The following is a 16,167-nucleotide window of genomic DNA, read 5'->3' as shown; positions in this document are numbered from 1 at the left end:
TCCACACCTTGAAAAAGGACCATTACAGGTCCGAAACGCGTCGGTGTTGTGGAGTGACGTTTCCAGCATTGCCGATCCATCCCCTCTGGCCTCTTCACTTTTTTTGTCATCTTGTGAGGCACCAACTCTCCTCTAGACCCGGGTGAGTGCAGAGTTGGCAGGGATAGGAGGTGAAGCTCTGCTTGGAATTTTTTTATCTTCTCTGCTGTTTGTCCAATGTATCCTGTTTTTTTATCACTGCACGGATTGTGAAAATAAAATTTTGTTATACCGCCATCTGCCTATGAGTCTGATGCTGCAAACTTCTCCATGAGATCTGGACAACCAAGGAACAGAAAAGATACCCCTATGTGCATATAGGGCATTGCCAGAAGGTGAGCATTAAGTGCATGGGAATTTGGAAAAACGTGGGTGTTTGAAAGATACCTTTACAGGCACATAGGGCCTGTTGGACAGGTCAGTGTTCTTCCTAGAACCTAATTACAGCGATTTTCCTATTTGGGATTGTTTCTGGTTTCACTATCTATGTGCATCTGTTTCCTCTTCTACCCATGAACTTGTAAAAATCCTTGGACAGAATCCAGGACCAGGGAAGAAGGAGTGACCAATCCACCCTATCTATTTGCCTGACAGCGCATCAGTATACTCCCGTTTTGTACTTTCTTGTGTTGATTTTTGGGGCTGGTATCCCAAGGGGGTATTAGTTGCGGCAGTCAGGTTTGGCGCATTCACAACCACTACTAAATTGTTTTTGTATATCCCTACATGGCTGTCCAAAAGGGGGTGTGGTCTAATAAAAGCGGAGTGGCCTAGTGGGAAATCCTGAAGCATCATTCCGGGTGCAGTCTGCCCCTATAGTCTGGGCTGCCTGTAGTTCTGGTTCCGGTACTTGTTTCGTTTCACGGCGGCAGCTCTACGCTACACTGACAACGTAGCCTAAGCCGGCGCCGTGAAAGTAAACAATGTGCAGTGACATCGGGGGAGCCCTGAGAGTTGTCACCTGCCAAGGCTAGGCTGCGGCTCCAGGCTCCCGCTGACGCCTGCCGTGCTGTGCTGGGACTCCATGTGATCGGCACTCCCCGCCGCCCCAGGCTCCGGCTCCCCACTGACACCCGCAGTGCTGGGACTCTGTGTGATCGGCTCTCCCCGCCGCTGTCAGCTTATCTAGGTCCACACTCCGCACTCTGCGCAGCTGCTTGCGTCTCGAGTCTGCCAGGGACTCTCCCTCGGCTCATGGCACTGCGTATCAGGTGGATTTTATTTATTTCCTATGACCCTCTGAGAGAGCAGCCGTGATGTCAGCGTAACGCAGGTAAGTATCACGCACTGCAGTACACACACACACTATCAACACACATTTCACACACTAACACAATCATATCCCCACTATTCACGTCATACCCCCAGTGTCCACGTGGGCGTGGAGTTGTTTTATAAAGTGCCCGCCACACTTTATAAAATCAACTCCACGCCCACGTGGACTGGGGGTATGATGTGGATAGTGGGGATATTTACCATTGTGTAGTTTCAGGGCTCCAGAAGCAGTTACGTAGTTTACGTAGGCAGCATAGTGCTGTATTGGCATTCTCAAAACAGCACTACGTAAACTACATAACTGCAGCCCTGAAACTAAACAAGTACCCTGGTGCCTTCTCAGTGAAGAGAGCTGAATGCTGCAGGAGAAAATCACACTGCAGCACCTGTCTCCTGTCACCTGAGAAGAGGCTTTGGGTTAACCATCCCCAAGGGTAACACCAGGGTGCGGCCAGCCTGCTCCGCTCCTCTGACGCTACTGGCAAGCCATTCCTTGATGCAGAAGAACAGAATGAAAGCTGCCATGCCTGCCTACACTCACCTCTGAATAGCCTACACTTCCTAAAATGCACCCATAACATCTGGTTCACTCTCAGAGGCAAATTCCTTCTCAAATTGACAAAACCATGTGCACTGTGGGGAGGGGGGTGTGTGAACAAGAATAAGACCCATAGCCACAGAACACTACATCTTATTTGTTAACAAATAGCGCTGTGCAGTGGCATCCTAAGTCTCGGCGCCGTGGGATGGGGAGAAGTTAACAGCCAGCCTAGTGGCCCAGCAGGTGCAGCGGGAGGCTTGGCGCCAGGGGAGAAGATGGTAACAGGGATAGTAACATCTAGCCTGCCCACCGGCAGAGGTTGACAGCCAGCCTACCAGAGGAGGGGGCAGGCACAGCACTGGGGAAGTGGGGTGACATCCAGTAAGCCAGCCAGCTCTCCAGGGGTGGAGGGGGGGACAAAGTTAGCTAGGAGAGGGCACGCCACAGGCTCAGGGCCAAGGGGGAAGAGGGGGTTGAGTGAGACACGTGCACTGCGCACCAGTGTAGAGAGGGTGCTAACAGTAACATACAGCAGCAGAGAGAGTACATATTTTATCACTTACAGGCAAAGGTTTGTCTGTTTTTTAGCTATTTTTTTAATTTACCAGTAGCTGCTGCATTTCCTACTCTAGGCTTATACTCGTCAATAAGTTTTCCCAGTTTTGTGTGGTAACATTAGGTGCCTCGGCTTATATTTGGGTCGGCTTATACTCGAGTATATAGGTAATTGGTGATTGTTTAGTGACTACATTGGAGAGGATGTTTGCTAGCTACAGGAATAATGATTAGCTGCCACTCCCTGACTCTACTCTCCCTTACGCCGAAAACAATAAGCAGGGGTTCTCAAACTCGGTCCTCAGGACCTCTCACAGTTGAAGTTTTCCAGGTCACCTGACAGGTGCACTCATTACTGACTGACACATTTTAAAAGGTCCACAAGAGGGGCTCATTATTTCACGGGATTCTGTGAGGAGACCTGCAAAACATGCGCTGTGTGGGGTCCCGAGGACCGACTTTGAGAACATGTGCAATACAGTACCAGTGTGTGTATAGTTTAGAGGTGTGTGTAAATATGATGTGCTGTCCTTGATGTAGTTGTGTTTGAAGTCATTGCATTGAGATGAACTGTGTGTGGAATTTAAGGAGAACGGCATGTCTATGTAATGGGTTTTGCTTCTGTACAGATTTATTCAGGTTTTGTTGATTTGTCTGGTGACCTGCAGCAGCTAGCTGCAACTTTCCCTCTGCTCGCTCTAAAGCATTAGTGTCCGCACATGACATGTTTGTTCTCATTAAATGCAGTGACTGGTGTCAGAGTTACATCCTCCCAAGCCAGTGTGCAAACTGACATATGTACTTAATCAATTTCTTTAGCTGATTCTAATTCTGAGCCAGTGAGCTGAGGAAAAACAAGCTGCGTAGTGTAGTTTCATACATCAGCAAACTCTCCATAAAGTGTAATCACTGCAAAAATCCTCTTTGCTGCAATATGCAAAATTCCGACAAAGCAGGTTTTAGACTGCAGGAGGTAACTTTATAGGGGGTGCATCAGTGTTACCAGGTTATTAATTAGTGACTTGCCAACACACTAATATATGATTGGCATACTAGCAAAATGTACTAAATAATTAAATGTATAGTAGACACTGATTTTTTTTTAGATTAGTTTAAAAAAGAGAATTCACTCTGTACATAAGATCTCTATTTTAAAGATAGGTTTGCTTTATTAATCCAAAAATATACTGGTCGGTTAATTGGCTCCAAACAAAATTAACCCTAGAATGCATGTGCACATGTGGTTTTGGATATAGATTGTAAGCTCCACTGGGACAGGGACTTATGTGAATATTCCAATATTCTCTGTACAGTACTGCGGAATATGTGTGCTCTATATAAGAAACAGTTAATAATAATAACAATAATAGTTATTATTATACCAAAGTGATTACTGGTTGTTCACTGATTTTAAATCTAAATTAGTTCAAATCAATGACCTGAGAAAACATAAAAAAACTATATATATATATATATAAAAAAAAAAAAACGCTAATGTACAGAATTTCTGGATTTCAATTGAGGATGCTCAAATACATACCATCCTGTGTCTTTTTTAAGAAGTGATTGTATCCTGTCTATCTTTAAAGAAGTGATTATATATTATTATACAGGTTGAGTATCCCATATCCGGGCATCCCTTATCCGAATTATTCCAAAAACCGTGTTTTTTTGGAATAATTCAAATATATATATATATATATATATATATATATATTTACCCCCTTATCCTTTTTTTATACTTACCAAGTCCCCTGGCGTCCACGGCAGGCCTTTAGCATTCTCTCCATCGTCTCCAGCGGTCCCAGGAGTGCATTGGGCAAGTGTGTGCGCGCACTGGTGACGTCACCGGCGCGCCTGGGAACTTGTGCAATGCACTCCTGGGACCGCTGGAGATGCCGGAGACGGTGCTGGAGGCCTGCCGTGGACGCCAGGGGACAAAGTGGATGCCGAGGGACCATCGGGGCACCACCAGTGGACAGGTTAGTATGTATAATTTTTTTTTTCCAAAATCCGGAAAAAATTCCTTATCCGGAATGCTCGTGGCCCCGAGCATTTCGGATAAGGGATACTCAACCTGTATTATGCATTTCTTTGCTTGTATTTTTCTATAAGAGCTGTTACTGTATCTATTTAGAGAACAATCAATGACTAATGGGGCCCATACATCTACAATAAATTGGCGCAGTTCCCTGCTTTGCGGATGACTAGGTCAGGTCATCTGCAAATTCCAAGATGTTGGAAATCCTTGATTCATCGATTCTGACCCAATAGTCAAGGAGTCAGGGATTTTTAACATGTTTGATTTTGCAGATTGAGGACCAAGTTGTTAATCTGCTAATTGTTTTTACCCTAACAAGATTGCCATGAATACATAACAAAAAAACAGCAATGAACAAGACAAGCCTATTCCAAAATGTAAGACTACACTATTTTCTAAATTATGTTATATGAATATAATGACATGTTATACATCTTATTGCAAGTAGAATACAACTGACCTTAACTTTTCCTATGTGATCTTGAAGTGAGTCAATCAGCAAATCTCCCACTGGCTGCCAGGATCCTTTCATAGCTTCTGCTTGATGCAGTTTATGGTCCAGTTCATCCATTGCATCCTGGAGCTCCTGCAGTCTTTCAAGGGCATCATCTAATTTTTTCTGCCACTCAACTGAATGCACGTTCAACCTGTCCCACTCAATTCTTACATCATCAACCTGCTTCTGCAGGATCCTGCTGACATTCTTGGACTGTTCTTCTATATGATGTTCTGGAAAATGAAATATTAATTTATTTTAGAGTCAATTACACTTTTTCATTATACAGATAACACAGTTATCATATAGATAAGAAATTAAGCACAGAACATCAATATGCAAAATGCTGCATCTTCTCGGAAGAGTTCGAATCCAATTGGACCAGGAGGAAAAGTGCCACATACCCAGCCAATTACAAATGAGTAAAGTTCTAATAATAATTTTTTAATGTTAAGTTCCTGAATAATAATTATGGACTATGGTTTTCTTTAACTTTTTTACTAGTATACAAGAGATTACTCCTGAATGATTAATAAAACCAAAAAAGATATAATTACACCTAAATATTGAGGTGAGCTTTTGTTTCCTGCTACCGTGTCTCATCTTCCTAGAGACAGCGATCCAACCTAAAGAGACATGTTAACTACTATGTAATGAATATTATAATCACGAATCTTCCTTAACAAGGCTGTCATCGTACTACATTAGCTTGGGTGTTGAACAATGACATTACCTGACTGGCCAAACCGCTTTGTCCCAGGAGAATGCCTTGTGAGGCACAAAGAAAAAATCCGGTCAGAGAAGCTGGAATCACTACTGACAAAGCCAAGTTAATGGTTTGGAGAATGTAAATGTGTAAGATGATGGTGGCAAACTAAAGCAACAGTGAGGATCTTAGAATGTCTTAATATATTTGATAACTCTTATAGGGTATACTCATTAGACTATAAAATACATTATCTGCACGATAACCAGTGTCTGATTAATCAATAGCCTGCATCCAAGGGAGCCTTGACTGGGGGGAGGGGAGGAGGGTAACCCTTCTTCCAGGCCAAGGTGGAATTATGGGATACTTTATAAAATATTCGCCTCCACCCAAGTTTTGATGTGTAATTTATACACAAAGGGGCTTACTTGGGTAACCTTTACTTATACATGAATGTCAATAAAACACCCTGACTGAAGTGTGGTGAGGGTGACAGGGTGGCAAACAATTGGTAGCTACAGATGGAGCTAGCCTCCCTCTTGCTGGCGAATCGCCAGATTGTCTGCGCTGGCGATCCGCCAGCGGCGAGGCGCTCCATCTGACTGAGACGCGCGTGCGTCTCAGACGCAGCACTATGTAGGCTATGTTTTAATTTGTATGTATATGTGTATGTGTATGGGGGGATGTATATATATTTATATATATATATATATATATATATAGTCATGTATAGTGGGTAGTACTTGTGTCATGTCTAATGGTCTAATGGTCATCATGGTGTGTGATGTCATTTGTAATGGGCATTACAGTGTGTGGCGTCATGTATAATGGGTAGTATGCTGTGTAGCGTTGTGTGTATAGGGCATTATGGTGTGTGGTGTCATTTGTAATGGGCATTACGGTGTGTGACGTCATGTGTAATGGGAATTACGGAGTGTGTGGCATAACATGGCCTTTCCTCTATCGTCATGTAGACACTCCTCTCGCTTTGTCTGACCACGCCTCTCATGACACCTGTCCTTGCCCATTTTTGGCACGAGCCAATTTTAGGTGCTACCTGTACCACCAAGAATTTTTTTTTACTTGCACGACTGAGTCTAGGGCACCTCGAACCATAAATCAGGCCCTGAAGACAATGATGAGAGTTAACTCCTGTGGGTCTATAGTGGTGTCCTTTGTTGCCTGTCAATGCAGGATGATGGAGGATATCTCTGGTGAGAACAATGCTGCTCCCCATCCCGTTGTCGCTCGTCTGGGCCGGGATCAGCAAGTGTGTATCCATTTGCTGATGCTGGCGTCCCGCCAAATCCCATCACCAATGAGTCTAATGTGTACCCAGCTTAGAGCTAAAGGGGTTATTCAGACCCCTATTTAGCTGGGCTGCTAATTTGAAGAGCCCTGCAATCTGGTAATCGCCGCCCAGCCACAGTGAAATTCTGTCCGGTGCAAGCCTACGAATGGTTGTGCATGTGAAAAGCTTGTGAATATATAAGCAAGCCACTCACCATCGCATGATTTTTCTAGTGTGTGCGATAGAAACAGGCTGAATGGGCCAGAGCTGACAAGTTCCCTTCAAACATCTGGACACGCCTGTGTTTTGCCTGATACTCCCAAAAACAGCCAGTTACCAGCCACAAATGCCAGCTTTCTGTCTGTCCTATCCATTGTACAGTACATAGATTTGTAGTGGAGTGAAAAATAAATTAGATCCCTCAGTTTTAGATGATCTCCAAGTGCCTCCAGCTGCTCACAGTGATTTTCTGCATTTTTTGCATTTCTGTTGGAATTACTGTGTAGGGCTGTGGTGGAAGTGGAACTACTGTAGTTTCAGAGCCTTATTAAGGCTGGGAGGAGTCCGTGGGCACATAAGACAGTGGGCCCAGGTAACATAAGGTTTTTTATTAGATTGTGCCTACAGTATCTCTCAACATGATCCATTCCAGAAGTGACAAAATGCTCTCTATCTGGACTTCCCTCTTAATATATTATCGGTGTCACCCATTTTACACTTTATAATAGAGGAATTCAAAACAGGTGACTGCAGTCTTAAATTAAAAGCAACGTCCAAGAACAGAACATTCTGTCCCTCCTGGAATGGGTCATGTTGGGATGTATGGAATGTGTATATTAAATTTAAACCACTGTAGTATATTAGATTTTTACTAATAGTTTAACAAGGTCTTAGTACTTTGTATAGTGTCACTTTATTGAGACAACTATTTGTATGTGAACTTCAGGCAGTAAAGTGCACATACTTTGAAAAGTTAACCTATGAGACTATGGGGGGTATGTAATCTGCTGCCGCTATTTCCGATGTGGGAAATAGCGGCAGCTCCCTATTCAATGCTGTCATTAGCGACAGCATTGATGCGGGATCACGGCAGAATGGGCCCGACTTCAGAAGCTGTCGGGCCCGTTCTGCCGATAACGGCCGTGGATTGTCGTTATCCGGGCAGCAGATTGATAATCCATGGCCTTTTTCGCGGCCACCCCGCCTTTGCGCCCATCGGCAGGCGGGACATTGAATCCCGTCTGTCATTTTGTGGTCGATCTGACCACAAACGGGCCCGGATCACGGCTGTCGGTGGAGATCGACAGTCGTGATCCCAGATTGAATATCCCCCTATAGTGGAATGTCCACATGTGAGCTGGAAAGATTTAGCTCCATGTCACATTGGGGTTTCCATATGTAATGCCGGAGTGGAGAAAGAAGCCACTAGAATTTCCTGAGGACCAAGATTTTTTTCATAATGCTGGAATGCCCTGGCTCAACCAATCATAACTCATTTACCGAGTTGCCAGACTACAAGCTTTCAGCCAGGTGGAATCAACCTGTTGGGTTCTAGTGTAAAGGGGAGATGGGACAGTGCTGCTGTATTTAACTGAAACATGTCCAGGAACTCTGGAGAGAAACACTTCCAGAATGATGCCTAGCCCTGCCCTCCATGTTCGATAATTTGGGAAACAATCCCTGTGAGACTTTGCCACTCTTGATATTGTTGGAAACAGCACCTGGATTAATGTAGGTTTGCATAGATCTGGTCCAGAGAACCATATTTTTTCCCTAAATTTGTTGTATTTTTATTCTTTTCCCTAGAAAAAATAATATACAGTACCAAATATTTATATTTTTTTATTACAGCAACTTTTACATGAACTACTATTTTCTTTTCAAAAATGAAAAAAAAAAAATTTTGACCCGTAATGATAGGTTCTAAGGTTTTCTAAAAATGATCTTTACCTTGTTAATCACAAATGATACATAGACAAAACAGACTGACATGTTGTAATTATAAGTTGTCACATAATGGATCAGTGGAATTCACTGTAGGAGGCAATTCATATTGCATGAAGTCAAAGTTTCTGAACATATGCTAGAAAACATTTTGTGATACTGGCATATTGCTGCTGTACACCTGCCAAGTACCGCGCTGTACATTCACATTCATGTCTAGTTTTTTTTTTCCAGAAATCATTGGTGTCAACAATTAATTATATCTTGTTGGCAGAAATATGTGAGCAAGCTCTGCCCTCTTTTAGTCTGTTCCGTTCAGTGAAAGTGTTGTCATGCTAGATACAATGCAACAGATGGAAATGTATATATAGCCTAAGTGCCCTCCCAGGTGTAAATACACCTTACATAACAGCATACACAGGGGTGACGCTCACAGGACTTATTCATATAGAAATAAAGAACACAGGAACACTCTTTCCCCTCTGATCAACGTTTTGGTTATATTCAACTTTTTGTCAAGAGCCTTGTGTGGAGGTAGTGGTGTACAAGTCTTCTGAGTCCTAAGGGGGCCCACAACGCATACATTGTACCAATTTTTTTAAATACTTACCCGCTGCAGAAATGGTCGGCATTGGAAATGGAGTCTGAGAACGCTAGTGCTCAGATTCCACACTGCTGCTGGTGCAAAAATTGGCAGAAAAATGGCCAGCCCAATTTTTACCAGAGATCTGAGCAAGGGCAGTAGCGTCTGAGTGCTCTAGTGCTCTGACCCTGCTACTCCCGGCAGAGGAGGCTGCACACGGCCCTCCTCCTCTGTTAAAATGCCAAAGTGTCAAAATTGGTGCAGTTGGGAATATGCTGTCTGCAATGCTTGCTCCTTCACATACGTAATGGTACAGGCCAGCTCCCAGCTCCTGCCACTGAGCATGAAGATGGCTACAGTATATTTGTTGTCCCAAATTAATTAGCTGTCTATCCTGCCAACCAACTCCCCCCGAAACAAAGAGTCTATTGCATTGGTTCTCTAGGTGGTAATGGCCACAAGCTGGGCCAGATTAAAAATGGGGTGGATGGAGCTGCTCCAGGCCTCTATATAAATCAGGCCCATGATCACCAGCTGCGGCCACATGGTTGCCATAAATCATAAAATTACAATTGTATTTCTATTTTTCACACAAAAGTATGCAAATATTTAGGGAGACATTGGGGTGTATAGTGTATGGGTTCTACAAGCCTACATGGCATTGGCCTCACCTCCACTTCTCATAACAGGCCCATGAACATTTTCAGCTCCGGGCCATGTGGCCCTTAAACTGGCCCTCGCCACAGGCCTATGGAAGGATTGATGTTAAGATATTCTCTTTACTCTAGCCATTTTACCAAACTGGTGGATAATTTAATGAAGGCCTTCTTGTACCCATAGGAAAAGTCATTGCTTTATCAGGGACAGGGGGGGGGGGAAACAACAGCCCATGAGTTGGAGTGCCTCCATGCATTACACAGTGATCAGTCAATAGTGTTTGCAATTGATTGGCTGCTTCAACGTGAGCCCTGATTGGCTCTAGGCTGTCATCACACTTGAAATATCGCCAGCGTTATCTGGCTCCATGGGTGCCTGGTGCCTTCCTCACTGTTATTAGATCCAAACAGCGGAGGGATGTCCCAAGATTTCCCTGCAACCTGTTTCTGGGATTCACTATCCTCTGCTCATCAGTGGTGATGGGAGACCCGCAGAATTTTATCAGCTTCTCAAGACTTTCTTCCCCAATAATGCTGAAAGGGCTCTTCTTACTGTTCAACCTGTGATGCCCAACTGTTCATCATGATCCAGGAAGTCAAACCTCCTGCCAGGAAGAACTTTCAGGGTTCTGTAGTGCCACAGCCTTGTGGAACTGCTGGCTGTGTGTCCAAGCTTCCTACATACAGTAGCCTCCTTTCCACAGACCCTAATAGGTAGTCTGTTGAACCATGAGACACTGTGCTGCCTTATAGCCATTGTGAGCTCAGAGCTACCCTCCTTCCAGCTGCTCATTGATCACCTGCAGTGACCAATTTTACTTGCCTACTCACCCAAATTAGTTCTACAGCTGCCACTGCTTTAAATAGTCTGATTTTGTCCTGTGAATTGCCTCTGTTGTCACATGAGAGAGCTAGAACCTAAGTTAGATATTCCTTGCAGGAGTGAGAAATAGAAAAAGGAGAGGTCTGATAGAGGGAAAGAGAAGGAGTGAGAGGTGCAGGGGTTTGAGATGGAAGGAGGAAATACAATGCATGTTTAAAGAGTGATAGGGGCTACGAGCAGTGTAATGGTTAGGTAAAGAAGGGAGCAGTGAAGGGGGTTGAGATAAAAGCAGGTAATAAAAAGGGTAGGGATAACAAGGCTTTTCAATGTGGCTATAGCTTTTTTCAATTTTTGTGTGTGTGTATGTCATACAGTTGGTTTATTTAATGGGTGTGTTGTGTACATTACATAAAAAAACATAAAAGTTAAAGACATATCAGTATGATTAAAACATTTATGCAAACAATGATTACACTAATAATGAAATTAATTGATTAATAAGGTCCAACAGTAACCACACAATTATGCATTAATTCCCCAATCTACTGTCAGTTCATAATTTTTATGTAATAACCTTTTGTGGTTCTTACCCACTATGTCTCAAGCATAAGCTCTGTCCAGTTAGAAGTGGGGAGCTCCATGTAGATTTATAATGGGAAGAGACTGCTTATTTATTGTGAAGCATATGGAGGATTGAGACTGTTGATAAATAAACCTTTGATGGTATAGGTCAGTGATGGCTAACCTTGACTCTCCAGCTGTCAAATTTCCTTTAGTAAATTTCCCCCAAAGTGGTTGATGTTCTACAAGCCAATATTCCTCACAAATTGGTTTTACTATCTAAGATAATAGCACCTAGAAACAAAGTTATAATGAAAGGCTTACTTAAGTGTCTCTGTCATGCAGTTAGTGTTCCTGAACATCAATTTTCTACTTTTTCCATTAGGTAATTATGTAATTCTGCAGATGTAGAAATAAGTATTTATACTTATTTGTATTTATACTTATTTGCTCACCAAAGCAGGCATTAAAACAAGAAACACACTTCTTTCCTTAAATACATTTGCTGATGCATAGATATTTGGTTTTAATCAGGATAAGCCATATACTTCTGCATTATACTGATGAAATTTAAGCTATCACTTTACATTTATAGAGATAGAAGTTGTGAAAATGAATGAAACTCTAATATGACTTCACGATCCCTTTGTCAATATGTGATTACATGACTGTTCATTTCAATTACCTCTTGGCTCTTGGTACAACTTCTCCATTCCCTCGAAAGGGTGATCTACTAGGAATATCTTCACAGTATCAAGTGCACTCATGATAACAGGCTCCTTCGCTTTTAACTCCCTCTTGAAGATCTGTAAGAAAGTAAAACACCAAACACATTTTATTTACAAGCTCAAATAGATTTTCTTGGATGTACAATTCCTCATAAGCAACCACTAAACCTGTATGTACTGTCATCACTGTACAAGAATACTTGATGCAATTTATCACCACAAAGAAGGAATGAGTGGCCAAACACTTCAGATGGGAATAATCCTACCTACAGAACAATGTGTTTGGTTAATACAGTGTTTTTATACCAAGTATATCAAATCACACTGTCTTAAAATGAATAAACATGGGCAGCAAAGATGGTGTAATGTTTAGTGTTAGTGCTTCATAGCACTGGGTTTATGGGGTTGATTCCCACTAAGGCGCTGTGTGGAGTTTGTACATTCTCCCTTTGTTTGCGATGGTTTTCCCTGGGTGCTCTGGTTTCCTCCCATAAACCTAAAATATACTGGTAGGTTAATTGGCTTCCAACCAAAAAATGAACCCTAACGTGGTAGGGATTTATCTATATAACTATAATTGAATGATGTGTGTGATGTGCGTGTGTAGGGATGTTCCATGATAACTCTAGAATGCTTTAACTAATTGTCTTTAAACTTTGCACACTACCATATCATCTTAAGGGACAATCTAAGTTTGAAGATGGTCCATGCTGTTTCTGTTGTTTTCATGCATTGTTATATGCCATTGGGAAAGCTTATGACTTTCTGAATACACCCAGGGAGGATGAAAGCACTGTCGGCTCCTGGTAAAAAGGGGGAATGGTCAATGAGAGAGGCATGGTCAACAGGAGAGGGAACATGGCTGTTCCCCCTCCTGTTGGCCACGCCTCTCCCATTGTAAAAGAAAAATTTGCAGAGGGTGCAGGCTGTGTTCTGGCCCATGGGCTGCTGCTGCAGCTGCATCTCTCCCACACTCAGCATACGACAATTAGCAGTGTGAGCTGAGCAAAGGAGAGAGGCTGTGCTGATGCGGCAGCCTCTGTTCTCCACTCCCACTGCCCGTTCTCTGCAGCAATCTACTCAAAACAGACACAGGCCTGTGTAAAAAGTGTGTTCAGGCGCTCAGCCTTTTGTCTGTTTGGGCATTCCTGAGTTTGGACGCCCAAACACACAAACAGCCGAACAGCCCTGATCCTCCCCAAGTGGCCCTGATCCTCTCTGAGCGGTGACAGTGAGGATGGGTGATGGGGGAAGGATCAGAGACAGGGGGTTGTTGGTGTACCAGTGGTTCACCGCTGGAGGCACCAATGGCACACCCTTTGTTTAGAGTAGCATGCACGGAGATTTGTCGGGAGAACCCTATTCTGCACATGTTATATCTGCCCCCCTCCAGTGCAAATGGTTTTTATCCATTTGAGAAGGAATTTGCCTTTGAGAGTGAACCAGAGAAAGGCCAAGATGTTGCCCATAGCAACCTGTCAGATTCTATATTTCATCTTCTAGAATGTGCTAAATATATAAGAAGAAGAATCTGATTGGTTGCTATGGGCAACATCCCATCTTCAATAGAACACCATCTTAGGAAATATACCCATTTTTCTCGATAAAGTGCTGCGGAATATGTGTGCACTACATAAAAAACTTGTAATAAATAATAAGTAAATAAATAAGGCAGGAAATAGCAAGGGGCAGCACCATTTTGTTTGTTCTAGGTGAATATTGGGCTGAATATTATTTATTTATTAACAGTCTCTTATACTGTATAGCGCACACATATTCCACAGCGCTTTACAGAGAATATTTGAACACTCACATCAGTCCCTGCCCCAGTGGAGTTTAAAATCTATATTCAGTACCACATGTACATGTTGGAAGCTAATTAACCTACCAGTATATTTTTGGATTGTGGGAGGAAACCCTGGATTAAATCCATGCAAGCACAGGGAGAATATCCAAACTCTGTACAGTTACAGCCATGGTTAATCAAATCCATGACCTCAGCGCTGTTAGGCAGTAATGCTAACCATTACACTGTCCATGCTGCCCCATAGGATATATGGGCCCATACAGGATTGACCTGGCCCACAAGGCTACAAGGAAAACCAATGCCTGTGGTCCCGCCCCCTCCTATTGTTATCAAGTTCCAGAGTGTGCACTTGAATTGTACGTATGCTACATTGCATTTCACAGGACTATGGTGAGATTTCTACAGTGTATTGGTGTTATAAATTTGTTACATTATCATGCATGCCCTAGGGACCAGACAATGTACGCTCCAATGGTTAGTCAAGCCTCCATGATGGATGGCCACACCCCCAAGCCTTTGCACTACCACTGAATTCCTGGTTGGGCCCTTTATGCCCCAGTCTGACACTGAGCCCATAGTTAGCAGAGGCAGAATCCTAGGACTCTACTTTATTAAAGTTAGGAATCCAAAATATCAAAGTGTACAGATGGAGTGCAGCTCATTTAGCAGGGGTCTGGCGGTCGGATCGCCAACCACCAGCCCCCGCCAGCCACTGGTAGGAGATGCGCGCATCCCCTTACACTAGAGCTCTCCGCCGGTCCCCGCCGCCTTGCCGCTGGTCCCCACCGCCTTGCCTCCGGTCCCCACCGGTCAATCCCACCTCCCCGCTCCCCCCTAAACCTGCCTGTCTCCCTGAAGCAGAGAGGGGCAAGGTTGGTGTTCCCCGCCACCCAGAAACTGGGACGCTCGCGCATCCAAGCCAGATGGAGTGGCAAATCACCAGCGGGGGCATTCTGGCGAGCCCCGGCACTGGTTGAGAGGCACTACATCTGTATGTATGGATTGAAAACCTTATATGTTAATCATTGTCCATGTTTTCTTGTTTAAAAAAATACATTAAATATCCTGTTATGTCTTATGATTAATTTGCATTTCTTTCTATTCCCTCCTTGTATGTAATACCACACTTTTTTTTTCATAGAACTAAAATAAATCCCAATTCGTTAACATAAAAATGCAGTCAAGGCAAATGTAAGGAAGATGGTGATTAAATTTTATTGTATGCACTGCAATTTTGTCTCATTTTCAATGTACAGCTGCTGAGAAAGGATGAACCTTGGTAACTTCTGGCACAAATATATCTTTAAAGTGCAATCAAATCCATGGATAGAGTGGCCATACTGTTAATCTTAATATATTATGCACCATGTTCTGCTGAATCCATTATTTCTGCTGGTATGTAAGATATCAATGTTTTATATCACATAAATAAAAGAGAGTTTTACAAGGAAACAATAAAAATGTACTTATGGGTGCCAGTGTTGCCTGCTGTATACTATTTCTGTACTACATCAACATTGGAAGCCATTATGTTTTGCTCAGATGGAGAATGGTGATATTATTATAGAGGTAGGTGCCTTTGCTTCTTGCAGATTTCATAAACAGTAAGGCATGCTAGATGGGGACAAAAAAGCCTCTACCTACTTATACCTCTTATCTACAAAAACACTACCCTCATACATCCAAACCTCGGCTTTCAATGTCCAAATATTTAAACTCTCTAATTTTAATTAGATTTTTTTTTATTACAATGAAACAGACTTGCCTAAGAAAAGGAGCAGACTATAATACTTTTCATTAGTTTCTTATGGAACCCTTTACAGTTCTTAGATATTTAGGTTTTCGGATTTCACTCTTTTTTGCTGATATTGTTTTAAACTAGACCCTATGTACTATAATGAACTTCACTAATATTTTTTTTAAGAAATGTTTGATTTTTAAAAATGGTCAGTGTATGTAAATAATAGGAAATTATACATGATTCAGTATTGCTCATAGTCAGAACCATATTATCAATAGAAAGTGACCAACACAAACTTGAAGAGATTACAAGAATGCAGAGAATTATACAAAACAGAGACCATTCATGTGACCACGGTAATGAACAGAGAGGATCACAGA

The 16,167-nt window shown here is 42.7% G+C and overlaps 1 protein-coding gene across 13 annotated transcripts in view; it reads right to left on the bottom strand.

Moving 5' to 3' along the window:
• DMD (dystrophin) overlaps positions 1–16,167 on the bottom strand; it is a 1,973,025-nt gene that overhangs the window by 441,083 nt on the left and 1,515,775 nt on the right. For all 13 annotated transcript variants that reach the window (XR_014470468.1, XM_083174338.1, XM_083174337.1 and 10 more), the window contains 2 exons: positions 12,197–12,317; positions 4,912–5,180 (listed from right to left, as the gene is read on the bottom strand). Coding sequence is in view for 12 of the 13 variants with exons in the window: in XM_083174338.1 (XP_083030464.1) it covers positions 4,912–5,180; positions 12,197–12,317 (390 nt within the window). In the remaining variant the exon portion in view is untranslated. The remainder of the gene's footprint in view (positions 1–4,911; positions 5,181–12,196; positions 12,318–16,167) is intronic.

This window comes from Crinia signifera, chromosome 2 (assembly GCF_055691185.1).
Source record: "Crinia signifera chromosome 2, ASM5569118v1, whole genome shotgun sequence".
Lineage (NCBI taxonomy): Eukaryota > Metazoa > Chordata > Amphibia > Anura > Myobatrachidae > Crinia > Crinia signifera.
The sequence above is the reverse complement of the archived record's forward strand: the minus strand, read 5'-3'. Positions and strand labels throughout refer to the sequence as shown.